This window comes from Opisthocomus hoazin, chromosome Z (assembly GCF_030867145.1).
Source record: "Opisthocomus hoazin isolate bOpiHoa1 chromosome Z, bOpiHoa1.hap1, whole genome shotgun sequence".
NCBI classification, from domain to species: Eukaryota; Metazoa; Chordata; class Aves; order Opisthocomiformes; family Opisthocomidae; genus Opisthocomus; species Opisthocomus hoazin.
The window spans coordinates 602,435-630,109 of NC_134454.1; the positions used below are offsets into that span (position 1 = coordinate 602,435).

The 27,675-nt window shown below is 38.5% G+C and overlaps 1 protein-coding gene across 1 annotated transcript in view; it reads left to right on the forward strand.

The window, feature by feature from the left end:
- RASA1 (RAS p21 protein activator 1) overlaps window positions 1-27,675 on the forward strand; it is a 67,014-nt gene that overhangs the window by 15,861 nt on the left and 23,478 nt on the right. The window contains exons 2-11 of the mRNA XM_075411479.1: window positions 2,150-2,299; window positions 5,919-6,054; window positions 6,938-7,008; window positions 9,617-9,734; window positions 10,775-10,806; window positions 12,605-12,657; window positions 13,373-13,523; window positions 19,483-19,561; window positions 22,155-22,275; window positions 25,571-25,727. Of these exons, the coding sequence (XP_075267594.1) occupies window positions 2,150-2,299; window positions 5,919-6,054; window positions 6,938-7,008; window positions 9,617-9,734; window positions 10,775-10,806; window positions 12,605-12,657; window positions 13,373-13,523; window positions 19,483-19,561; window positions 22,155-22,275; window positions 25,571-25,727 (1,068 nt within the window). The remainder of the gene's footprint in view (window positions 1-2,149; window positions 2,300-5,918; window positions 6,055-6,937; window positions 7,009-9,616; window positions 9,735-10,774; window positions 10,807-12,604; window positions 12,658-13,372; window positions 13,524-19,482; window positions 19,562-22,154; window positions 22,276-25,570; window positions 25,728-27,675) is intronic.

Consider the following 27,675-nt stretch of genomic DNA (forward strand, 5'->3'; position numbering starts at 1 on the left):
TGTGCTTGATATAGAACTGTTGAATGGGAGAGAATATATGTAGCCTGCTCAGTATTAGAGGAAATGATCTCCAATATGTGGGCTATACCAATGTATACGTTGCTGTCACCAGCAGGTAGGGTGTCCTCTATGTTCAAAGCTTCTGGTCTTAAAATTTGAGTACCCAGGTTCGTGCTGTCATAAATCCTGGTCCCTTACAGTAAGGTTTAATGTTTTGTTTGCAAGTAATCCCACCTTTTTGTTTTCCTAGTATATTTTTTACTAGTAATTTGCATTCTTATTAACACTCCCACCTTCCCCATTTTGAAAGAATGCCTGAAAGTTTGGCATTGTGGTGCACTGTGTCTCTCAACAGAGTTAAGATTGTTTTTCTCAAGTGGGTGATAAATCGGAACAAATAAAAGCTTAGTGAACGTATTGTTAGTTTAAAATAGGCTTCATGGAATGTTGATTTCAAAGAATTTCTCGATCAGGAAAGTGTCTTGGGTCTGGGGGGAGTTTCTTATTCGTGAAAGTCGATCTGTGCAGAATAGCGAAGCCTGGTTGATGTGACATGTGCTCGGAATGAACAAACTGAGGTTCCAGTCGTGCTGTGCACACTGTCAAGCCGAGTATTTCATCCTCGGTACTTCGAATAGACGGTCTTGGCTTCGTTTCATTTCCTGTAGGACGCTCCTGGTTGGGGTGGTGTGATCCGCTTTTTTGCAGACCGTCTTTAAGTGACAGGTCTCTACGTCTGTGTGCGGGGCTGCGCTGCTCTGGGGTGGGATGAGACAGGATCTCCCTAACCTAACTTGGCCTGCAGCAGCCTCAAGTGCTGTGTGTTGTGCAGACGCAACAGCGCTTTTTCTGGTTTAACTTGTTTTGATCAGGATGAGGAAGAGAAGCAAAGGAGAGCCATACTAGCAAGCACACGGCTTTGCCGGGGTAAACACTATGCTGATGCTGCTTCTGCTGTTGTACCTGATGTTTATCGGTTTAGTCGGATTTTCTTTCCGATAAAAGCTCTCAAAACTTTTGATTCTATTTTGTAGAAAAAAAAGATGCTTCTGGTCAGATTTTATCAGCAGTTTTTTGGAACTGTAATCTGTGCAATTTTGGTATTCTTGGCGATATTAGTTCAAAAGGTCATTTACGTGTCTTTTCCAAAATGCTTTTTTGTGACTCTGACAAGACATATGTGAACAGTTAGAACTAAAAGGTGGCTGGTCCGAAGTGGTAAATTACCTGAATTGTCTAAAAGAGTGGCTCTGTGGAAGCTGTTTTCTTGAGTGTAGAAATCAAAGGTTGAATTAAGCACGGTTAACTGATGGATGCAAAGCTATTAAATTATTACAGTAAGTAGCTCTGGAGCATGCTGTGGCTTTGTGAAGGTGATGAGAACAATGCTTGGTTTTATATCTGAATGGCACTTTCCATTGCAGCTTTTTTTATTTTCTGTAAACCCTCATACTTGATCAGTTGGAATAGGATGAGTGTTCTGACAAAAGCTGTGTAAATAAAGGTAAGACAAATGAATTATTGAATGGTAACAGTCTAATCTTTACACTGAAGTGTTCCTTTGTCATATTTTGCAGTCTCTGATTTGCCACACATCTGCGCTTGCTTTTCATTAATAGGGTACACACTGTGGTTATGAAAGAATCTTTTGGGGCTGGATGATGGTCTGGCGACTGCTGTCACTCCCATTCAGTGAAGGCTCTGCTACAGCAGTATCTGTGTCAGCTGAGAAACAGATTGTTACAATTCACTTGTCAATATATGCTCTGGGAAAATCCAGGCAGAAATGAAGCCTGTGTAGGCTTAAAATACAACAGTCTTCCAAGTCACATCAGTCACCTCTGGTTCTGTTTATTTAACATATGCCAATTAAGGAGGACAGAAAAGCTGATGTTATATATAGAGCATCCACCCCTTGGAATGGGTTGTTGAGAGACGCAGGTTATCTGAAAACCTGTGCTGTCTTAAAAATAGCGTATATTGGAAATAAGTAAATCGGGAGGTTGAACATGTAAAGATGTGATAACTTTGAAACAAAGGTTTGGAGTTACATCGGTTTTGACTGAAAGCTTTTCTTAGTTTCATAGGTCTGTTCTGTGAGAATAAACAAACTTTGTTCTAAGGACACCCTTTGCTATTCTTATTTCAGGTGGTATCATGGAAAACTTGACAGAACAATTGCAGAAGAACGTCTTAGACAAGCGGGAAAACCTGGAAGTTACCTTATTCGAGAGAGTGATCGGAGACCAGGTTCATTTGTGCTCTCATTTCTTAGTAAAACAAATGTCAATCATTTTAGGTGAGAATTAAATGTTTTATTTGAAAATACTGTAATCTGTTTATTTTTGGTTTTAGAGCACAATAGAGTACAAACAGAAAACAACTGCATTATAATTATTTTTGACTCTTTATTCTTGCATGGTACAACTTTTTACTTGTCTTTAATTGTTATAAAATATGCTGCTTAAAAATTATAGACTAAAGAACAAAAATATGAGGAAGCTAGTAACATCTAGATAGAGAAGTCTGTCTAAAACAGTTGTAGCTTGAAGCAACATGCAAGTTTCATTAGTCAGTCAAGGAGATTGTTTTGAGTCTGTTCCATAGAAGCCACTGTAGCTCACAGGACATATTTAAAGTGCATGGATATCTCACCGCTTCCTTAATTTTGAGGGACCCTCCCCACCCACAACAGAAACAAAAAAAAACCAAGAAGATACAAAGAGGTTATATGTTTAAGAGTCCAGAGTTTTGCTGGAAACAGCTTTCAGTATGTGTTAGAATTAGTTGTTCTGAATACAAGTAGCTCTTTATCCAAAGTTGTAACTGGGATTATTTTACCATTGCTAAACTATGTACATTAGTAGGTTAATTTATTCTTTAGTGTAAATGAGGTGTATTCTGAGAAGATCTTTAAGGTGTCAGCAAGGGAGTGCTACAGTATAATGTTCATCTTTACGAAATAGAACAGGAGATGTTTCTTCAGCGGTAGAAGAAACCTTTGTCCGTTGTCTTCATATCAACAAACAAATTCAAAGCAAATTCTGCAACTTCTGAAAGTGAGAACTATCCAGAATACCAGCATATGAGCCACTATGTGCGTGGTTTACAAATGTAGGCAGTTTTTGGTCACATCTGCAGTGTGATGAAGTGTGATTCAGAGGTCCTGATCTACCATTGACGCGAAGGCGTAATTCTCTTAAGTGCAGACAAAGGAGCACACAAATAGTATCTCATATTTGCAGCTTGCCATCTGAGCTGTCAGTTTCAGCTTCCTAGCTATACTGAACTAGTTTGGGAACTAGTTACTGTTTAGCCGTAGCTGAAAAGTAAACTGTGCTAACACTTGCTTTCTAGTGCAGTTTTAGAGTCCTTATTAAAAATAACTTCTCCTTTTGAAGCCAGTATCAGGTTATTGACTATTGGTTCATGCCCACCATAAAAGTCTTTCTGGCATCTCAGGCAGGAAATAGTCTAATGATTTCTGATTCCCTAAGGAAGAGGGTCCTTACAATATTTTCAGACCTTAAAGACTCTTTCATTCTGAGATCCATAAAACACACAGAGAGAGATATCCAAAGGAAATTAATTTGTTAGTTAATACTGTTCTGCAGAGATTGGACATGTTTTCAGTTTCATTCTTTGACTGTCAAGTGTATATTTTTGTTTGTTATTAGATAGGCACATATTACACTCAAGAACATTGTCAATGTCAGGAATGACAGGGTTAAAGTAATTTCAAGCAAATACAGGGATGGATCTACTATATCCCACAGAGCAGAAGTGCTGTTTCCACCAAAGCTTGATCTTTGCCAGTTGCAGCCCACCAGGAATGGCTGAAACTTCCATTGCTGAAAAATGTCACTCATTTTGTTTCCTAAAAATGTTTTCACATTAAACTCTGCTTAGATTTATGTGCAACTGAAATCCCAACATTTTACATGAAAGTTTGCTACTCTCTTTTCTTTTTGTGCCTCTCGTAAGTTGCATATAGATATACATGCTGATTTAGCATACAATCGATACATAGCATGAGTCTGTCAAAACTAAATTTTTTTCACCGAACTGTTACCTTTTTGGTGATTCAGAGTGATACAAAATATTTTGATGAAAAATACTTCTCTTTTACTCTTGTCCTTCAGAATTTTCTGTGATTATAGAAGTCTTTTTGTATTTGCTAGCTCAGTGTTGCGAAGAAAAGTTTCATTTAAGCGTGACGAAATAATAATCTGAAACACCAGATTTCATTTAGAACCTAATCTCTGTTGAGTAATTTACCAAGGAATCTTACAGAAAGTATGCCAAAAGATCTAGCCTATGTCCTTAAAGTTGTATTGTTTTCTGACTTCCCTTGCAGTGCTATGTGCTTAAAAACTTTAGATTTCATCTCTGAAGATTCGTACTTGTCTACATGTTACATCACTGTTCGGGAGAAATAATTTAGTTAAAGAACTGACTGAGAAGGAACCTATGGAGGGTTGGACTAGATGACCCACAGAGGTCCCTTCCAACCCCTACCATTCTGTGATTCTGTGAACATTTTTGGGCAGGAATGTGTCAGAATATTGACCTACTAAAGAAAAAGTGTAAAAATTGAAGAAACCAATAAATAGTGTACTCATTTGGGATGAAGGACAAGTTTCTTGGCAATTGAATGTGTGGTGTTTCTTTTTTACCCCCTTTTGTTTTTGAGTTGTTCACAATCTTTGTTAAGAGGTCACACATGAAGTAGAGCACTAAGAAGACTCAAATATGTTTATTCTGATTACAGTAATTTATTTTGAAGCATCCTTAAAATAGTTTGTCTGTCTTCTGGAAACTGGAGAGACAATTAACAAGAGCTTTGAGATTTTAATTTGTTTTATCAACTGGAAAAATTGCTTAGCTTGGTAATAATTTGTTTCTCAGTGTCATACATTTTTGTAAGAATGCAAGTGAGCTGCAGCTCAGGACTCCTGTCTGATCTCTGTGTTGCTGGAAAAATTCAGGTCTGCTCGATGCTATCAATTTACATGATGTGATCATTTCTTTGGGTTGTCTGGTCAAAAATATTAAAGGTGTTTCAGATTAAATACTGCTTCACTTTTGCAAATGACTTTTGAGTGTAACAGAAATGTTTAAAATACTGTTAACTCTCTTACCTGAATCAGTAATTTTTGGCTACTTTTAGGATTGGTATTGCCTAGCAGTGTGAGCAGACATGGTACTACTTCCCATTTTTGAGATGACAATGCGTTAACAAATCTCTCCACTTTCAGAAAAACACAACCCTTAAAGAAAAAAATGAACAGTTTTGTAAGAATTCTTTGTTGTGTTAAACTACTGAAATGGTTTTGTAAGTTTTTTCCCCATTAGTTAACAAATTTTTAAATTCACTGTAAGGAGATACTTCAGCTATTCCAAAGAAATTTCTTAATATGGATGCTAAACTAACTGTGACTGATTTCTGAAGGTGTTTGGTTTTCTGCATTGTATTATCAACTGCAGTTATTTGGTGTTAAAATATGTTAATACCTTGTTGAATTTGCTTACGCCTGTCATAGAAGGCGTATATCCTGCATGATACAAGTCACAATGCTGTTATGACTACCAGTGCAGTATTCCAGTTTTTCAGGACACTCACATTTTTCTGTTTAATTTCATTTAGTTCTGACAAATGTACTGGTTAATCAGCACTTCCTTTAGAGTCTTAAAATACCCGTGTATCATGCGATATATATGTCCGCAATTCTTGATGAAATATTCATTAGCTAAGATACACTTAAATGTTTTTAGAGAGCTTGTAATACTGCATTTTGCTGAATGTAGACACCACTTTAAAAAATTAAACATTATCCTAATTTTGTTTTTCTTTAAAAACAAAATGGTAGCCAAATTTTTTCTTATGTCAAGCTTCTTTTTATGATTTTCATAAACAGGATTATTGCCATGTGTGGAGACTATTATATTGGTGGACGTCGTTTTGCTTCACTCTCGGACCTAATTGGTTATTACAGTCACGTGTCCTGTTTGCTGAAAGGGGAAAAGCTCTTATATCCAGTAGCACCTCCAGAGGCAAGTAATAAATTTTTTGAGTGTCATTTACTTAAATGTTAGTAACTTTAATCACCATTCACAGTTTTCTTTGGGAAAAGCATTGAAGAAAGTTTCCTGTAGTTCTGCGTGGGCTTAGCATATGTTGACATAGAAGGAATATAAAAATGCATTCTTACTGATACGAAGTAATGACTAAACAAAAAAAAATTGCTGTTTAATGAAAATGCATAATGAGAAAGCTAGATGTCAGGTGTTGCTGTTGTCTCCAAATGTAGTAATAGTACTGTAAGTAAACAGGGGTAAACAAGAGCATGTGCAGTTCTTGGTTAGTAAAGAGCACCACTGTAAGGTAACCTCTCCTATTTTGCATGTCTAACAACGGCTTCAAAATATGCAACCTGCAAATAACCAAGGTTCCTGAATATGGGGCTTCTTTCACATGCCCGTCCTTAAAACAGTACAAGTAATTATTACTTTAATTAAAGTGAAACAAAACACTGCGTAATGCTCCGCCCAAAGAAAACCCAAAACCTGCATAAAGATGTTTCTGAATGTTAAACTTCTGGAAATTTCCACTTGAAGTGGAAGAACGTTTAGAAGCATACTTCTGTGGTAATTATCTTACTGCAAAGTTAGCTTGAAGACAATAAATATACCCTATCTGCCATGATGATGTAATGATGAAACAATATGAGAGATCTCGTAGCTAACTGTATGAATTATGCTTTTTCCACTCTCAGTGAGAGCTCAGGTTTTGAGCTTTGAAAATATAAAACTGTCAAGGGAGATGTAAGTGGATGTTACCAGTCCTTTGCCTCAGAATAGTGTAACACTGAGGAGAAGGATTCTACGCTACAAAGAGGGAAAAGTATTATCTTTGCTCTCTTCTCTTAAATTGTAGCCTGTGGAGGACAGGAGGAGAGTTCGAGCAATTCTACCTTACACCAAAGTGCCAGAAACTGATGAAATAAGGTATGTTTTAATAGTAGTAGCAGTTGTGAAATTCTCAGGAGTATTTATAAATGCTCATGATTTAAGTATGTGTTCATATGTGAGTGCTGTCCAGTAGCATCTTGAACTTAACACAGGTTAAATGATGATGGCTTTCTGTGTTGTGTTTTTTTTTTTTTTTTGTTGGAAATAGCAAAAAGACTTCTTATTCTAGGTATATTTGTTTGTATTAATTGTAAGGGAAGTTACATTAGGTTTACAGAAGTAAAATTGGTAACATTATAATACTTAAGTACGTTTTACAAAGCCCTGCATTTTTCTCCAAGAGGGTAAATTTGTGTATGAAAGAATTATGTGCAGAAATGGCTCGTGTAAATGTGTGAAATAATAGGCTTTTTTCCTAAACTGCCACAGAGCTACCTAATAGCAGATAAATACTTCAAGCCAAACCACTTCCGACCACTAGAAAGAGAATGTGAGCATTGACTACTCAGAAATGGAAGAATAGAGTATTTAATGCCTTCTTTGAAATAAGGAAAAAGGAGCAGTGTTAAAAAAAGTTTTGCCTTTAATGTTCTAGTATTCATTTTCTTACTGCTATCCATAAAATCCAGCAAGAATGATTCTCTCTTCCCTGCTCATCCCTCCTATTTTTGGAAAATCATACTTTTAAAAAGTGTTATCTCCTGTCATTGTAAGGTCTTAAACTACTGAATTGCAGGCCTGTCCCTCATATTCTCATAGTTTTCTGTTAACTGTTACTCACTTCCTTTCTAACATTGCTACCTCAGTAATTTCTTAGGGATTGTCTGTACTCGCCGCCTTTCTTGCATTTTTGTGAAATGCCATGTAGAAAGGAAACAAAACCAATGGTCTCATATCCGATAAAAAAGCATGTGCTAGTCTCTTGGAATTGGTACTGCTTTCTTGAGATGGGAGAATTACTTTTCTTTCAGATGATAAAGTAGGAGGATTTGGAAGAGATTGGTAGTGTTTTCTAGTCTCTCTAATGAGACCGTCTTGGTTTCAGAAGCTGATTTACTCCACCGAGTTGGGAATTGGCTTGGTTTGGGGAGTATTAGCCTAAAGTGTAGAGAAAGGTGTATGAGAGCTTTATATCCTCATGGAAATTTATCCCACGGCTCACAGTCCAGTCCTATCTGACCTCTTTAAAGAATGCTGTGAGGATATTTGTCTTCAAGATTATGTTTTTCTAAGCAGTTGAGAAGGTGGCAAGACATGGAAGGGACTCTCTAATTGTGTATTTCAAGTAAGGCTTCCCGCTATGTGTAAGAATAAAAGAGAGATTGAGTACACGAAGTGCATTATTGCACCTACCAACTTAAGAGGAAAAAGCATTTTACTACTTTGCTGTCATAACAAAAATTTTAGAAAACTATACCTTTTCTCCCTCATTTTGGATACAACTAAAATGCAACGTTCTGTGCTTTGGTCTCGAGAGCCACATGGCTAAAATAGTTGTATTCATGGCATAGCTGGAACCAAAGTTCTCTGTTTGTTCTAGGTCAAATTAATATGCTCTTGAATAATTTGTCCATTTCAGAGAATCTTGACTTAAATTTTTAATCTTATAGTTAATATTTAGGAAGTTTGAAGTATTAGAGGGTTAATTTCAGCCTGTGTTCCATGCAGTAACTTAATGTATAGTTCTTTGCAATAGAGCTGATGGAGGGTGCTCTTGCTGTCTGTAACCCATTCTTAGTATTCAGGTGTATTAGCAGCTGAATTTATTCTGTGTTTTCAGTAGCGGTTTGCTGGGTTTTGTTCTTCTTGCTGTTTGCTTTGTGCTTGAGTTTATGCCTTTTTCTGTTAGCATACCTCAAATGAGAGAAATACCATAGAAATTTGCTGTCTAATTTTGGAGTGAAATAGTAGTTAATGAGCTTCAAATACTTCATTGCTATTTGCTGTATCCTGATGCATCATCAAACTTGATTGAGAACTCTTGCTGTGCTGCAGTGAAAGGTTATCATCTGATCTGATTTTGGGCTAACACTTAAGGAGCAACACGCTGACCTTCCGAAAATGAAACTCCCTTAAACATGTTAATACTTCTTAAGTGTGCTTTTCTTGTAGCTAATTGCATGGCCTCTCTGGTAGCTTTTCTGTGCTGTTTTTGTAGGACTTGTCTTCATATGTGAGGACATAAAGAATAAATATTCCACAGGCTTTTATTGTACAAGATCAGTTTTGGATGAAAGGAGTATTATTTTCTTACGGACTATTAAGGGTATCTCTGGTTATTTTAACTGTGTTTAGTATTTGATCCCTCTTGATAAAAGAACAATATTACTATCTTTTAACATTGTTGTGGTGTTGTTTTTGTTTTATACATTCTTGGCATGCTTTGAAGTTGACAGAACTGAAGTAAGTATTAGATACTAAACATAAATAAAAAATATAAATACTTATATACAGTAGCCTACTAACTGATGAAGAATACACATGGTCTACTTGGGATTTCAGTTCACGCGTTTTTCACAAACAGGTTTTCTCAAACATTTTGCGGAAGTTATACTCAAGAATTCATTGTGTTCGTTAAACTTTGTGTTGTGATTGTATCTCCGACTTGTATCTCTGATTTAAATCTTGCTGTAACCCTCTTCAGTTTCCTCAAAGGAGACATGTTTATTGTCCATAATGAATTGGAAGATGGCTGGATGTGGGTTACGAACCTGCGGACAGATGAGCAAGGTCTTATTGTAGAAGACCTGGTAGAAGAAGTGGTAAGTAATTTTTGTATTCAAACATGTTAAATGAATGAGATTTTTCGGTAAAATAATACTGAAATAAACCACAACTAGTGACATTTAATTGCCCGTTTTCTAGTGATGTGCTTTTGTAAACTTAGTAATTGGATCTACTAATTTTAAAATAGTGTAACAAGCCTTTAAGCTTAATTCAGTATCAGAAAAGTACTTACATATTGTCCAAAGAGAAGTACAAATGAACGGTACTGTAAATTTACTAGGCATTTTCTTAAACTTGACTGTCCTGGTAAAGAATCTGCTATTCATTTAATTGAGTTTCTTTTTTTATATTTGCCATGAAACATTCACAAACTGTACGGAATGGAATTTTGCATTGTGGTAGGTCTGTCTCTGTTGAAGGATGAAATGTGGTTAAAAATGTATTGATGAGTTTGTTACACCTACAAGGTTTTGTGTGGGCTCAGGAAACTAACCAGGTGACCTGCAGGTAATTCAGTTACTCTAGAGGAAGAGATGGTTTGATATACTTCAGAAGGGAAAAAGAAAAACACCACCAGAGAAGAAAAATATTTTGTTTAACAAGCTCAGCATTGCTTTGAAGTCAAATATTATCAAATATTTTTGATAATATTTTCCTGCACAGTACATGTGTTTTGCTGATAGTAGTGTTACCTGCAGATGCTTGTCACAGATACGTGTCAGGATGTGAATGGCTGAATTGAAGTGGCAGTACTGGACTGCTGAACTGTAGACTGATACTTCAGTGGTCAAGTTAACCTTAGGAAAGCCGAGATTTTAAAAGTTACTGCCTCTAAAGAGGGACTTGAAACATGACAGAAGCAATCCTCTAAAATAACATATTTTGGCTGAATTTCCACTTAGTGAATGAAGAGGGAAACTTACAATCATAGAACTGCAATAAGCCCTTTAGTTAAAATATTTCTCGAACTTTTTAATGTTTTTTCCTGCGGAAGGTCTTAACCTATAAAGTTTGTTTTTTTTTTTAAATGAGCTGTACTGTTGTCATGCACTTAATCTGTTAATTTTCTTATTAGGGAAGAGAAGAAGATCCACATGAAGGCAAAATGTAAGGATTTTTGTTTTGTTATTAAAAGCAATTGTAACTGTTTGTAAATCTCAGCTATGAGATTTCCCAGCTTTTGGGAAGGTGAACCAAAGAGGCCTATTTTTTTCATCTCAAGACTTTTCTCTATACTAGCTGCTGAAGATGCACAGATAATTAACATGAGAGTCCTGTAATAAGTATGCTCATTGCTAATGGGTTTTGCAGTGTTAAAATCTTAAATGAGTACTTGTATAATCACGTTCAGCCAAAATATGCACAGTGGAGTATTTCTTGAAGATAGTGTTTGCCTCGGAGGTAGCCTTGTTTCAGTTCTGCACAAGTCTAAATGCTGTAGGGAGAGCAAAGTACTGTTAGAAAAATGACAGTGTGATAGTTACAGCTTGACTCAATTTGATTCATATGGTAACACTTAGGCTTTAAAGAGAAAGCCAGAGAGCTAGAAGATTTGTTCGATTTGCTTAAATACTTAAAATTTTTAAAAAATTCAGTACAGTTTAGAATCAACAATGTATTGATATGTCAAGCTGTTGATAGGTTATTTGCAGTCGTAAAGAAGAGTGGCAAAAGAAGGTTCCAAAAACTTTCTAGTGTCTTGATTGTTTCCTCTGTCCTCCATTTGCTTGCCATATTTGCACCTGCTGCTTTTCATCTGTTGCCTGGTTTGTGGTCTGCAAGAGGCTGATGGCTGGAGGAGGCATTTCTTGTTATCTTAGCAGGAGAAGGAAAAATCGCTGGCATATTTGTTGTTTGTTTACTGTTTGCTAGTGTTCTGCTAGTCAGTTTGGCAGTAGGGATGCCTTTATATGTAGGATTTTTTATTTATGTATTTGCAAAGTAGTTTGTAGCAGATGCTTAGAGCTTTGATACTGTCTGTCCACGGTTATTTGTGTCATTCAGAGGAATCCTGGGGAGACAGGGATTCCTTCAAACATTCCATGGGCCAGAAATTATCCTCTAAAAGTAGTATGAAGTTAGAACTAGAGCTCTTGTACAAAAAAGGCTGTCTTGTTAGCTTTCCTTTAAATGACAGAATAAGCTATTCAGTTGTAGCATGTCAGGCTGTTCTGTATAGTCGTAAGTATCAAGGCTGGGACTGGACAGAGGCTGCCGAACTTTTTTAGGACACTGTTCTGACACAGAACTCTGTGAAGCTGAGATCAAAGCAGTTTGTATTGAATAGTCTTAACAAAGCTAGATTTTATTTCCGCAGCTTCTGGCAAAATTCAGTTTGAGTTTTTCTGTACAGGCTTTAATCTCCCTGTTTGAGCTTTGGATTTCATGATTCAAGTAAATTGCTGTATGAGACTGACTTCAAATAATGCCTATCAATTTATCTACCATTTAGGCAATTTATTTTCATCTCTAAACACAGTTGGACTTGAACAACAATGTCAAAGGGTGGGATATTTTTACTGAGGGTGGCAGAGCACTGGAACAGGCTGCCCAGGGAGGCTGTGGAGTCTCCTTCTCTGGAGATATTCAAGACCCGCCTGGACAAGGTCCTGTGCAGCCTGCTGTAGGTGACCCTGCTTCGGCAGGGGGGTTGGACTAGATGACCCACAGAGGTCCCTTCCAGCCCCTAACATTCTGTGATTTATATACCTGTTAATGTTAGTTTTTTCATGCTGCTGATAGAACAGAATCATTAAGTAGCATAATTATTGATTATCTTATCTATATGTATTAGGTCTTTTTAAATAAAGATCAATTCATAGGTGCCAGAGCCTTGGATGTCACCACAGCCAAAAAAGAGAGCTGGTGGTCTTGGTTTCTAATTTTTCTCTTCATCTTTGTTAAGATGGTTCCATGGGAAGATCTCCAAACAAGAGGCTTACAATTTGCTGATGACAGGTACTTGTATTTCTGATTGAAATGCACTGGTAGTGAAATGGCCCGAAGTGGTCCTATTCTTATTAAACTGTGGCAAAACTTTCTTTTATGTGTAAACATAAATGAGTATCATAGTCTGACCAGCCCCTGTGGTTGTTGCCTTGGTAGAATACTACATTGGAAAAAAACTATTGCGGCTGTGAATATTGAGTATGTTTTGAAATAGAGTTAGTTTAATAATTTTTGATTGGAATAATTTTTAAAAGTAATATGTGAGTAATAAATTATTTCACTTATTGAGGTCTTCATCAAAATGCTGTGAAGACTACGCTTTTATATACGTAAAGAAAAATATAAACTTTCTTAGCCCTTTCATAGAACAAATATTTCTTGAAATGAAAACATCAAGATTTCTGACCTAAGTTGTTAAAGAGCATAGTTTGACTATGAGACCAGGAATTGTTAATTTTTGAAAACACATTGACAAACTTTCTTTCGTATGGTCTTCTAAAGAGGTGGCAAAGATGTGGCTAGGTTGCCAGCTATAGCTAAGCCATTTAGCATTAATTTTGGCAGTTCAATACTAGTTCACTAGTTTGAGGTTGCTGTTGGAACTTACCTTACAGACTTTGTATTTCTTCAAGTGTGCAATTCTTGCTAATTTATGTGGAAACAGACTTGATATGGGCTTGTATATAACACTAGGAAAAGTAACACTATTATGATGTCTTTTCAGTTGGTCAGGTGTGCAGTTTTCTTGTGAGGCCATCAGATAATACACCTGGTGATTATTCACTTTATTTTCGGACCAGTGAAAATATTCAGCGTTTTAAAATATGTCCAACATCAAACAATCAGTTTATGATGGGAGGCAGATACTATAATAGGTAAGTATTAATGGTAAAAGGAACTGTGCATATTTTATATTTGTGTAAAGAATTTGCATAACTTGGTCCTGATAATTATTTATTGCTATACGACGGCGGTTTTCTTAATGACACGCTAACCATTTTACCTAACTTGCTTAGTAGTTACATGCAACTGAGGAAGTTGTTAAAGCTTGCGGAAGCCTAAGCACACTTGGTTCTTTCTAAGTGTTGTCCTTCTTTGGATCTGTAATGAGGAGAATGCTGTGTTGTCTTGGAAGCTACTATTTGTATTCTTGCCTACTGAAAAAGGAAAATAAAAATGTTAAGTTCTATCAGCAACATTCAATAGGGTTTTCAAATAATAGAAATGTGTATTTACAGGAGTGGGGAAAAAATACATTCATTGTTGGGATAAGTCCAAAACTGCATTGTAATATGTGCATGATGCTTGGGTCAGAAGTACAGATTACTTCATTTAGAGTGAGCAAACTTGGGATGCATTTGTTTTGCTATCGATACAAAAAAAGTAGTAAGTTGTACTAAAAGAAAGAACAAGAGATATGTTTTCCCTTTTGTGGGAGAAGCTATCAGTACAGCTCCATCCTTGATCATCTTGTTTTTGGAGTTGTCATGAATGCAAGACTTTTCAGTAGCGAAAACTCACCTCCCTCTTTTTAACAGAGGCTGTTGCTGGCCTCACAAAATCAGCACTTTTCCAGACTTGCTCACCTACAACCAGGGCGTTCTTCATCCCAGTAGAGAATTTCTCTCACTTCCAGTTTGGCTTCTGAGTGGGTAGACATCGAGCAGCTGGTGTTTCTGAGAAAATGCCGAGGTCTCCTCACTAAGAAGTTGAGTGGACTTTTTCATATGACTTCAAATGGATGATGGTGTGAGGCTAAACAATTGGAACCTTTTGAATTTATGCATACCCAACACCCAGGCTGTTTGAATAGCTTCTACGTTAATCAGTCTGGCCTTCAGACATCCGCATTGAAAACCAAGCTAGCTGCAGTGTCGGCCTTTCATGAAGGTAAATGCTCTTTTGCCTGTTCACCAGTTACATGGCTTATGAGGAGGATGATAGCCCCCACTCTAGGTCGTGTCTAACTAGCAAATTAGTGGGACTCTTATTAGTCTCACATGGTTTTGCAGCATTAAATAGTATACCTTCGGAAAGTTACTACATTAAGTCCGTTTAGATTACTTTAGAATATAGTGCTGGATTCACTTCAGGCGTGTATATAAATTACATTTATCTGAAGAAGATTCTTTCCATGGTGTTGAATGGAAAACAAGATTGTAAGGTTAATCAGCACTAAGTTACAACAAAACACTTTTAGATTTTTTTGTAATATTTTGATACCTAGTTTGCAGAGATCGTGCTCAGTGTGAAAGAGAATTCTTAGTAGTTTTAAAAGTCTTCATTTTTGTTGCATGTTTTGGAGAATTACTACACATTCAGTCCAAATTAGTATGTGCTGCAAGTTGGTAAACTTCCTGGAAGTTCAAACAGCTAATGAAGAATGCAATGCAAGATAATAAGGCCACAAAAAGAAGATGGTAACTGCCAAAATTCTGTAATGTAAGATCTACTGCAGAGGGCAGTAAATAAGGAGCAGGGAAGAGGGAATAACTGTGGGCTTTTTAATTATTGTATTAGTTCATTTTGTGGGGACGCTATGACAGAAATCTTTAAATATGTGAAGACTTAATGTGGTTTGGTTGTATGGAATAATTGGAAGTGGCTGAAAAAAACAAGGCATTGAATCCAGAACAGATATATACAAAGCATGAATTTACGCAAGATAATGAAACTATTTATAAACACATCTTGGTGCAGAGAGTTCTGTTGTTGTGGCTTATCTAAAAACTTAGTGTTTGTCTTCAGGGTGAAAATGTCACATCTAGGAAGTGCTCTTTCTTGTTTAAATGCCTCTGTCTGACAGTTTCCATTAACTGTAAGCTTTTTTATATTAAGCTGTTTCAATAAATGCTTTCAAGATATCTCCTTTGAAATCTGATACTAGTACTAGACTAGATCTTTACAAAATCGTCCTTGGTAGTAGAGTATTTTTAATATTCTCTTACAGTTTTGGTGAGCTGTAATTGGAGTAAAAGATAAAATGAAAGCCCTGTGCTCTTTGTCTGCAGAGTATTGATTACAGTGTAGTCTCAATAAATTATAGACCAAGATTTTCCATACAGAAGTAAGCAGCTAAAGGATAGTAAGGAACCACAAAATGAAAGAAGCTCGTTTTATTCCTTGGATATTTTGAATATCGAGACATGGGACTGGAACCACGATAACCTGTATAAGCAACAGTATGTCTGCTTATATTCCCAAAGAAGTTACTCCAGGTGATCATAGGAAAAGAGGTCCTGGGTATGTCTCAGGTATCTCATGGTCTGTGCTGTGTAAGACCTTTTTTTTTTTCACCACCAACCTGTTCCTTTTGCATGTGCTCCCACCACTCTGTATGTAAATGGCTTCAAATTTCTGTTGATGGGTGTGACCAACAGGCGGCTTGCAGTCTGTCAGAGATCTGCTTTCATTATTCTGTTCTCTTGTATCAGCCCTGCAGGACAGCCAACCTGTAGTCTTTTAGCTGTCCACTTGAAGGTCCCAATATGTAGCACCTACATTGTATATGTATTGTGGGAATTATGTTCACTGTGTAACGAAGGAGTATTTTTCCATGCATTTTAGCAAAGCGTTTAACTTTTGTGGATCCTTCTGTTTATTCTATGGATGACAAATAACTTCATTAGTCATCTTTTTACCTTCTCGTGGAAAAACTGGCGAAGCCATTTCTTGGTGGTTGTACTGAGTCTGACTAGGGCGGAGTTAATTGTCTTTTCAGCAGCCAGTATGGTGCTGTGATTCAGGCTCATGGCTAGAACAGTCTGGATAACACACCAGTGTTTTGGCTTTTGCTGAGCAGTTCTTGCAGTGCTGAGGCTTTCTCTGTTCTCCAGAGACCCAAATTGACCAAAGAGATATGCTCAGCAATAAAAACCAGAGGGGATGCTTTGTCCTCCGAGATGCATGTTGCTCAGACTGTCTGAGCATCAGTCTGCTCCTGAGAGGTGGTGAGTGGTTGCTTTTGCATTACTGGCACCCACACCCCCTTCATTTATTAAACTGTCTTTATCTTGACCCACGAGTTTTGTCACATTTGCTTGTCCTGTTTTCCCCCGTGTCCTGAGGGCAGGGAATGGGCAAGCACTGTGGGATGTTTAGTTGCTGGCTGGGGTCAGCCCTCCACAGGCCTTTTGACGTCCCCTCTTCCTCCTCCTCTTTTTGACCTTCAGTTGTGGAGCGTTACGTGGCAGGGAATGTCCCTCTGCCTGGCTCAGGCCAGCTGTCCTACTGTGTCCGCTCCCAGCTCCTTGTCCACCGCTGTCCTTCTTGCGGGGGGTGGGCACAGGGTAGCGTGGGGAAGAAGGAAAGCCTCAATGCTGCAAGTATGGCTCAGCAATAGTCAGAACACTGGTGTCTACCAACACAGCGTTTCAGTCACACATCTAAAACACAGCACTGCATGTGCTGCTGTGAAGAAATCTAACTCCATCTGAGCAGACCTTGTACAGTCGTGACAGTTATTAAACTGTGTTGTGAGATCTCAGTCTGAAGATGTGCAATTACTGGTGTACAGCTTTTAGTGTGCGGGTGATTGAACGCTGGGACAAGTTACCCAGAAAGGTATGGAGTCTCTGTTCATGGAGATGCTCAGGATGTGGCTGTACAAGGGCCAGAGCAACCTGCCATCGTTGACCCTGTGTTGAGGGCTTGGGCTAGGTGGTTTCCAGAAGTGCTTTCTGTTCTCAGCCGTGCTGTGAACAACTGTCACGTGTGTTTCGCAGTGTTTTTACATAAGATACCACTTATTAATGTTTCAATTCCCATTTTGGAACGTGTGGTAGGGAGAATGTACTAGGCCATTTCTCCCGTCCTTTTCTCTCCATCTGCCTTCTTTCCAAAATTCAACCTGCATAAAAGGTAGCATTCAAAAAAACCTGTAAAATTAGGGGTGGTTCTTTTTCTAGTGATTGGTGTCAAAGGAGAACGTAAGAAATATTGGCCCAATAGTTTATAGAATGAACAAACTTTGAAGTTATCTTGAGTTTGAGAGACAGCACCATTTGAAAACTTAGACAGTTGGAAGAAAATTTTATTTCAGCTAGTAAATTAATCTAATCTGTATTGTGATGGGCTGAACAGTAATGGGTTGAGCATTAATTCTTTGTCTTTATAATTTAACAGTGTCTAGAATGGTGTTGCTTAGTTCTACTTTCTGGATTTGTTGTTATTTGAAACAGCACCTGTTGGAATAACTCTCAATTTGCACTTTAAGTATTAAAAAAATGATACTGCTCACTATAGTGAGATACTTTTAAAATCATCCAAGTAGCCGACACCTGGGGAATTTGACAAGCTAGGCATTTTAAAGTTACTGGAGTAACTGTAATGTGGTGTTGAGATCCATCTTTATTTCTGTATATCAAACCAAGTTTAGCTTTTTTTTTTTTAAATCCAGCCTTATTTTTACCTTCCTTGATGCATGTTGTGTAAGTAGAATTTTTGTTGCTGTCAGACATTGAAGCAGGCTATGATTCATTTTCCTGTCCCCTAGATAAGTTTTGTGGTCAGTTGGATTTCATGCTTGATGTTTCACATGTTAGATAATTCCGATCACTTGCAGATTCACGTTCTGTAGTGTACTTGTCTGGAGATACCTGGCATCTTTATGTTTGCAGTTAGGCATATGAGCTGTCATAGTGGTAGGGCAATATACAAGTTACCATTTGAATCGAGTTCACTTGCGGGAGGAGAGGGCTGCGGACCCAAGCTCTTGGTTGCTCCATCAAGGCATAAAGTCCTTGTCTGTTTGGTGCTCAACTACAAAACAAGTTTTCAAATACAGCTGAGTTTATTCTTCAGCTAATTTTACAAAATCAGAAGAAACTGGGCACCTGCCCCTTATACTGAGGACCTCCTGCTGGTGTTTTTAACCAAGGAAGGAGAGGAGGCATTGGTGGTCAAGGTATTCTTGGTCTGATGAGTCAGAAAATTTATATAATGCTGTTTTACTTGTTACAAGATGTCGGCAGTAGCTATTCAACATGCAAAATATAATGACCAAGTCATTATTTTCTGTAGTGTGGCAAAGTTTACATTTTTATGCAGAAAATGGCATATGCAGATTGTATCTCAGTGAAAATTGAAATAAATTATTAGATTTCAGTAATGGTGAAAGAGAAATTCATGTCATACCACATACCTGAAAAACAGAAATATTTGTGGGAAGATTAAGTATTTTAGCAAGTGTGCACTACTTCATAGCTTTAGAATGAGAGAGAGGAGAGCTTTTATCTGTCACTTTTTCTCTCCTGAGCCTTCCAACCATAATTGCCGCCTGGATCTGGTGATTAGAATGAATGCTTCCCGCTAGAAGAGTGCTACTGATCGAGTATTTCACAGAATAGCTCAGTGGTTTCCAAGTATAATCTGAATAAGCTGTGCTACAAACCTTTTCTGTTTTCTATTCCTGTCCTCCTAGAAGGAAATTGCTCTGCACTTGTGGTATCTCCCATTCCCCTTCCCTAGTTACTCCAGGACTTTGGTAATTATTGCCAGTGAAATACCAATTTTCAGCCAGGTTGGAGAGCTGGTAATGCACATGTGCTACATGAATGTGGAAAAAACAGTGTCCTCATTTGGCATTTTAAGCAACTAATTAAAATATTTTGCAGAGTTTAGAATTAATACATTCTGAATACAGTTTTGTGAACTTTCTTGACTTCAGTATATTAGTAAATTCTCACAGCTACAAATGAGATTAAGATGTTTAATGCTTGATTTTATTAAAACTTCGTGAGAAAGTTTCCTGTGTTTGTATGGAAAAGCAAATTCTCAAGCAGAGGAAAAGCTAACCTGTTTAATATTTGAATCCTCTTTTTCTTATTGGAACAGTATTGCTGACATCATTGAGCACTATAGAAAAGAACAGATTGTTGAAGGATATTACCTTAAAGATCCTGTTCCAATGCAGGTAAGATTTCATCTCTGAGTGTTTGTTGTTGAGGACACAGACATAAACATAATCAGATCAATTTATGAACTGAATTACAGCAGAGATACCAATGGTAGTTAAACAGCGTCATCACCAATTTTAATGGTCTCAGCTTGTGTGTTGCATTTTGTCCTCAAGTGCATTCAGTTATCAAAGGTTGACTTGTAGCCAACAGAAAATATGGTAAGCTCCATCTGTCCTCTGCTGTGTGTCCCTAGCTCTGGTCCCTGGCCCAGCCACGCTGTGCCTTAGTCCCGTGTTGGGGGGAACCAGGCTGTCCTCCTGTCTGCTGTGTAGGGTTTTTCTTTTGCCAGAGGAAACTTGTGTGCACAGAAATGCTTCCGGGGTGATGGCAGGGCTTCTTCTGGAGTGCTCTTGACCCTTGAAGTTCATCCTAAGAGACCATGAGTTATAAGCACACTACATCATCTAGCTTTTCATAAGCTTCCAGCTAGTTATAAAGTATACATGTATATGTTGTTCTCCCTCTGTTCCCAAACTTTCCTGTTTCAATGGTTAGCAATTTGCCTTTAATTTCCTCCCTAAATAGAGTTACGGACAATTCATACACCTTTGTGAGATCTGTCATACTAATACGAGAACATTTCTTGTATTCTCCCATAGTCGGCTCACTAAGCTAACCGTACCAAAGCTGATCCTGTCCCTTTGCCATGTTCTCATAGTTGCCTTGCTGCTGTCAGTTTTGGTGCGAGCTCGCCTTTCCTGAGTGTGGTGGACTAGAATAGTTTAGAGTACCATGTCATGGGTAATTCCCTTTCGCTCTGCAAAATACTTAACAGAAATATCCTAGAATAGGTGTCATTTTCTGTGTTGGGTTGACCCTGGTGAGTAGCCAGTGGCCCACACCTTTGTTTGCTCACTCCCCTCTCCTGCTGGGTGGGGTCAAAAGCAAAAAAGCCTCCTGGATTGAGATAAATGCAGTTAATTTATCTCAATTAGTCACAAAACTGAAACACAGTGCCATAGGGGCTGCTGTGGCAAAAGTTAACTCCATCCCTGCCAGACCCATACGTTGTCATAGCCACAGTATAGCATAGCTCAGTCCTGTCACTGACTCAGCTGATAAGTTTCTCACTTTCTTTGCTCCTGGTAGGTACCAACAGGTGTAACTTGTGTTGTACTGGTAGACCTACACCTCGTTACTCTCATCTTTCCCGTACTGCTAATTGTGTTGTGTTGTCAGTACTTCCCAGCTGTTCGCTGCAGTTACCTCGCCTTGGTAATGTGGTTGGGACAAAAAGAAAATACGAATCCTGAGACTGTGCCTTGAACAGCTTCAGTCGTAAATTTCCTCATACTCCATCATTCTCTCTTGAATCATGGCAGTAATTGTCTTCGTTTTAGCTTTTTGCATATGCGTTTACAGTTTCTGCTTTAATAATCTTCTCTGCATGGACTAATTTTCCATGTGAGACTACTTCAGATCCTTTTAACCTATTCAGATATATTTGTGACTTTCTTTGTTTAAAAATTTAGTGGTCAGTGGTGTAATTTATGTTCAGCTTTGTGTTATCTCCCTTGCACATGCTACCATGCTCTTGAGGGGAAAAAAATTCAGGTCTTGCAGATTTTTAGAGCCAATCTGATTGACTTCCTGTGTCTCATATGAAATTTGCGATATTTGTGACTAGATCGGTTGTTTTGAGCAACTGTTGCTTGCATAGTTATGTTATGGAGATTATCTTGGATGTTGCTTCCATTCTAGGTTGTGTAATTCCTGTTAGTGTTACCAAACTATCTTTTCATTTTGCTTTTGTCATGTTGCTCAAAATCATAATTCGTGTGGATATATGGGCAGGAAGAAAAGTAGAATATTTAGTATCAGCCAGTTCACATCTTGCTTTTCACCTCGATGCTGTTCTCACTGCTTGACAGTCTTGCTTTTCATGTTTTCTTATGGCTAAAGAACTTTTGCTGATCAGCTTACTTGGTAAGGTCAAACTTGGCTTGGCTTTTGGCGATTCTCATTTGTTACTTGCGTTTCCAGATCCAACAAATTTATTTGGGAATTTATCCCTTTTCTGTTTCCTGTTTATGCTTTCTTCTCTTCTGTTGAGTCCTACTCAGTTAGGACGTGTGAGTTCTAATGAGATTAATGAGGGACCATACAACTTTGTGTGAGTTGGTTTTAATTGTGATCTGCACCGTTCTTTTTGCTTCCGAGTTTATTCAGGATTACTCAGTCCCAAAAGCTTGGTAGAAGACAGTTAGCTTTGAACACTTGCATAAATTTAATAGAAAACACAGTGAAAGATGCTGCTTTTTATTTAATATGAAAAAGACACAATGCTACTTCGTAGCAGTTGGTCTGTACTGAAAACTTTTTTCTTCTATCATAATTCTGGAAATATGGAAATAGTTATATTACATTTCTAGCAAGGGTATTGTATGACAAATTATATTGCTTTACTAAAATGCATGAGAGAACAATAGTAGTGAGTTGGTAGCGTTCAGTAAGAGTATCCCGTTTGCAGTTTCATAATGTGCATAGTATCCATGTTTTAGCGGGAGTTTCTGAGCTTAAAGTATGTTTTTCTTACATGTTTACCAGCACCAAGAACAAGTGCTTAATGATACACTGGATGGAAGAGAAATCTACAATACAATTCGTCGGAAAACAAAGGATGCTTTTTATAAAAATATTGTCAAAAAAGGTTATCTTCTGAAAAAAAGTGAGTTATGTTTACTTCTGTGGCAGTTTTTTCTAAAACAAATTGCAGATATGTACCACAAAATATCTAAAGTTGGAAGGGAGCCATAAGAATCACCAAGTCCAACTCGCTGCTCCTCTCAGGACTACTTAAAACTAAACTGTATCACTAAACGCGTCATGCAGAAGCTCCTTGAACTCTGGCAGGTTGGATGCCGTCACTGCTTTCCCGGAGAGCCTGTTCCAGTGACCAAGCACGCTCTCAGTGAAGAGCCTTTTCCTCAAGTCCAGTCTGAACTTTCCCTGGCACAGCTTCATTCCCTTTCCTCATGTCCTGTCGCTGGTCACCAGGGAGAAGAGATCAGCATCTCCTCCTCTCGTGTCCCCGGTGAGGAAGTTGTAGGCTGCGATGAAGTCATCCCTCAGCCTTCTCTTCTCCAAGCCGAACATGCATACGTAGTGAATTTAGTGGAAAGGAAAAAACTGAAGTGGGCAAAAGGTTCTGGAAACTATGAAAAGTATGAAGGATCTCTTTCGTTAAGTAGTATGTGAATAGAACAACATGATGGATAAAATTATGTGCAGTGTGAAAATGTTGATTGGCAGCTGTGCTGAAAAAAAATCAGAGCACAGTACAAAAACTAGGCATCCTTGTCAAAGGTAGCATTCAAACTCATTAAATGGAGTATATTTTCATAAAAAGTGTTTGAATGTGATACGGAGCTCATCAAGTTCTAGCTGATAGAGTAGGCTAGAGAGGGCCTAGTATAAATCTGTATATTCGTTGTAGAGCACAGCTGGTTTAATTTTGTTACTCCAAGTTCCTGTGTTTTAAAGCTTAAATTTAAAATGCATATTTTGCTGTACAAGATATATAATGACTTTTTTAGGGTTCTCAAATTGACAGTCAACATAACGTACAATGAATACATTAAAAGCTGGCTGGAGGTGGGCCTGCATGAACCGCATGAAGTTCAACAAGGCCAAGTGTAGGGTCCTGCATGCGGGTCGGAGCAATCCCAAACACAAGTACCAGGCTGGGTGGAGCGTGGCTCGAGAGCAGCCCTGAGGAGAAGGACTTGGTAGGTACTGGAGGATGAGAAGCTCAACATGAGCCATCAATGTGTGCTGGCAGCCCAGAAAGCCAACCGTATCCTGGGCTACATCAAGAGGAGCGTGGCCAGGAGGGCAAGGGAGGGGATTCTGCCCCTTAACTCCGCTGTCGTGAGACCACACCTGGAGTCCTGCATCCAGCTTTGGAGCCCCCAACATAAGAAGGACATGGATGTGTTGGAGCGGGGCCAGAGGAGGCCACGAAGATGATCAGAGGGCTGGAGTACCTCTCCTACAAGGACAGGCTGAGGGAGTTGGGGCTGTTCAGCCTGGGGAAGAGCAGGCTCCAGGGTCACTTTAGAGCAGCTGCCAGTGCCTGAAGGGGCCAACAGGAAGGATGGAGAGGGACTTTTCACAAGGGTGTGTAGTGATAGGACAAGGGGGAATGGCTCTAAACTAATAGGGGGCAGATTTAGATTAGATATTAGGATGAAATTCTTCACCATGAGGGTGGTGAAACACTGGCACAGGCTGCCCAGAGGAGTGGTGGCTGCCCCCTCCCTGGCAGTGTTCAAGGCCAGGTTGGATGGAGCTCTGAGCAACCTGGTCTCTTGGAAGATGCCTCTGCTCTTTGCAGGGGAGTTGGAACCAGATGATCTTATGGTCCCTTCCAACCCAAACCATTCTGTGATTCTGTGAACTGCTGTTGGGCAAGTCTTTGAAGTTCTGAGGAAGCTAGTACCTTGCCAAGTGTTGTATTTGTACTTTTTTAAAAAAATCAACATTAATAGAAGCAGAAAAGCTATGAATAATAAAATTTCTGCAAATGACAGAGACCATAAGTAGAAGGTAACTTACAGATAGTGATCTTGATAGGGACCAAAAGTGGGAAAGAAAGTATGATTTTAAATCCAGCCAAATACGGAAGAGATATTGGAAAAAAACCAAACCACCCCAAACTGTAGACCCTCCTAACAGGATGAGGAAAGCATCTCTTCTATTGAGAAGGCTGATTCTGAGAGAAGGTGTAGAGGGATGTCATAGAGTGAGGAATCAAACAAGAATGAATTGAAAACCTTTAGCTAAAAGAGATCATTAGATACTTTAAATGTGCAAACCGGAGTGCTGAGTAGGTGTAGAGATACGCGCGTAGCTGCATATGGAACAAATTCAATAGAATCGCTCTTCCATCTAGAGGACAGAGTGTAATAACTGGATGTTAGATTTGTCTTACTAAATATTATATATATATATGTAAAATTTAATAAATATTATAAATATCTCAAGGGTGGGCGTCAGGAGGACAGGGCCAGACTCTTTTCAGTGGTGCCCAGCGACAGGACAAGGGGCAGTGGGCACAAACTGAGGCACAGGAAGTTCCGTCTGAACATGAGGAAGAACTTCTTCCCTCTGAGGGTGACGGAGCACTGGAACAGGCTGCCCAGGGAGGTTGTGGAGTCTCCTTCTCTGGAGATATTCAAGCCCTGCCTGGACAAGGTCCTGTGCAGCCTGCTGTAGGTGACCCTGCTTCGGCAGCGGGGTTGGACTGGGTGACCCACAGAGGTCCCTTCCAACCACTACCATTCTGTGATTCTGTGTGTCTTTTCAAAACGGTGCTAGTACTTGTTTATTAAGTTTGATGATGGATTTATGATGATCAAAGTATAAAATTAAGGCTGAAAGCTTTTTCTGTATGGTGCTGTGACTGATGCATTAATTAGACGCAGACAGTTCTGAATTTATTGTAGCCGAGTTCTTGGATATGGTTGTGTTCAGGGCATGGATCTGATTTAAGTTTGCGTATAACGTATTCCTATTTCTTCAGCCATCCTGCTTTAAGATACTGTGATGCAGTCTTTTAAACATTGGTCAGAATTTAGGGGTACCTTTTTCATGTCAAGAGTGTACCTTAATTAAAATTGTAATAAATAGGATCACAGCATCATTATTTGCAAACTGTAGATACAGTCCTAATACTGTCCAGGCAGCTCGTGTGCACTTGCTTAATGCTGTTGAAATCAGTGAAAACGTGTAGAGAACCTTTTGCAACTCTACCTCCATCTGTGAAGAAGGTCTAGTTTTAGCCACATGTTGCATAAAATTGAGTATGAACACTGACAGCACAACTTTAATGTGATTACCTGTACATTGTTCTTTGTTTGCAAATTGACAAAACCATTACTACCCTCTTTTGTTGTCTTCATTTACAGAATTTATGCTTTCTTTTAAACAGTATTGTAACTTTTTGCTCTGCTCTTCTACAGGTAAAGGAAAGAGATGGAAAAACTTGTACTTTATGTTAGAGGGAAATGATGCCCAGCTTATTTATTTTGAAAGTGAAAAGCGAGCCACAAAACCCAAAGGACTAATAGACCTTAGTGTGTGTTCCGTCTACGGAGTGCATGACAGTTTGTTTGGCAGGTGGGACACTGGTGTTTAATTCTCACGTGTGCAGCAGGAATGCTGACGGCTAGTTTGAGGCATGTACGAGGTACGGGCAATGTGTCTCTGGCGAACAAGTAGCCCTGGCTTGCACTGAGGCTCTTGGCTCGTCCCAAGAGTCTGTAGTTGACGTGGGTTGCGAGAGCACGTAGACAGATGTACCTGATGAACAGTAACTTGTTTAGCCATGGGAACTCACTCGCTAGCAGCTGTACATTAAAAACTTCTAATTAGAAATTTTAGAATTTAGTATTAAAGTTTTATTGTGAAATAAGATGCGATAATGATTCAAGCTTTTTTTGCATTGTCACTTTTTAGTATCGAGTGCATTAATTGTTCTATGTTTCATTTTGCAGACATTAGAGATTATGAACTGAGGGTTTTAATCCTTTTGAACCAAGAATTGACAAGATAAAGAGTTTTGTCAATTCCAGATGTACAGTCTTTTGATAGGCATTTGAAAGCTAAGTTGGTTAGACAGAGTCTATAAGTGCTTTTTTGTTTAAGAACAAGTACTTTTGTTAGATTGGTCCAACTTGGTAGTAAACTAGTTCATATAAGTCAACATCCTTAGAAATTGTTTTTGTACAATTACTATAGTCAGAGATAATTTTCACATCAAATCTTATTTACTGTAATACTTTGATATGCAAAATATGCCAACTGCAAGGGATGTGATTATCAGCAAAGAAGTTGAGAATCAAAAGTGTTTTGGATATTATTGGTAATTAATAAGGAGTTTGCGTATTTGTTGGTAGTTACAGAAAAATCTCCACCGTCTTGTATTATAATGTCATATGGAAGAAACAGGTACACTTACACCTACAATCGTTATATAGAAATTCTGGTTATTCCATGGATCTTAATATTTATTAAAAAAAATGATACCTAGTCAACTTCAAGTTATTTTTGTGAAAAAAACTTAAAAAAAATTGCTTGAAATTAGTGGCATTTCTTAAACGGCAAAGACTGGTGCTTTTGTTTGATCTAGTTGGGGGTTTCTGTCTTTTTAACTGATTTTTTCAAAATTATTAAACTAATGGAATGAGGAGCATAGATACGAAGAGTACCAGAACAGTAATTAAAAAAATTACCGAAATGTTTCTCATGTAAGTTGGCAATTATGCCGGAAGCTTTGGTGTACATAGTAAACAAGGAACACTGATTTACACAGCGACTGTCTCTCAAACAGCTTTTAAGAAACGCTGTGCTGAGGGTTGAAGTGCAGCTGGGCAGTAGGTGGTACTGGACGTGGGTAGGAGGGTTGCATCAGATTGGGAAGTGGTTAGTGGGGAGCTGTACCTGAGACAAAGCTCCTCCCGCATTTTAAGCAGCTGGTGAAAACTGCCTTTGCCCTGTTCTCAGAAGTGCTGTGAAGCCTGTAGCTTTGCCTGGTTCTTTGGTGGCTGTGATTTCATTAGCCCCAGACCTGGCTGCTTTGGCGGCACGGCCACGGGGTGCTGTGTCAGCGTTTCTCCAGGCAGTGACACAGGTGTGGGAGTTGAAGGCTGAAACTCCTGTGCAGATGAAGTGGGATCCTTCACACAATGCTGGTTTGGGAGGCCGAAATGTCCTTGAGCACAGTGTGGAAGGTCAGGAGTGAAGTGTGCACTTTAAATAGCGCAATGTTGCAATTTAACAACACAAAGTATTTTTTATTGCCTTTTTGGCAAATGAGTGGAGGTACATAAAATGGCAAAGACACTGTAATTGCGTCTGAGGTTGTAGAGGTTTGTGTCGCATACATCCAAGGAGTAGTACGTGATCCAGGACATATTTTATGGTCACGAGAACCATGGCACACATTTAAGATAGGGGATTCCTTATGTTAATACTGTTTCCTGAACTCCTGAAAGAAGAAATCCTTCATGTATGATTAACTGATTGGGAACTAATGTTGAACCTCAGCTGCTTTGAAAGTCTCTAG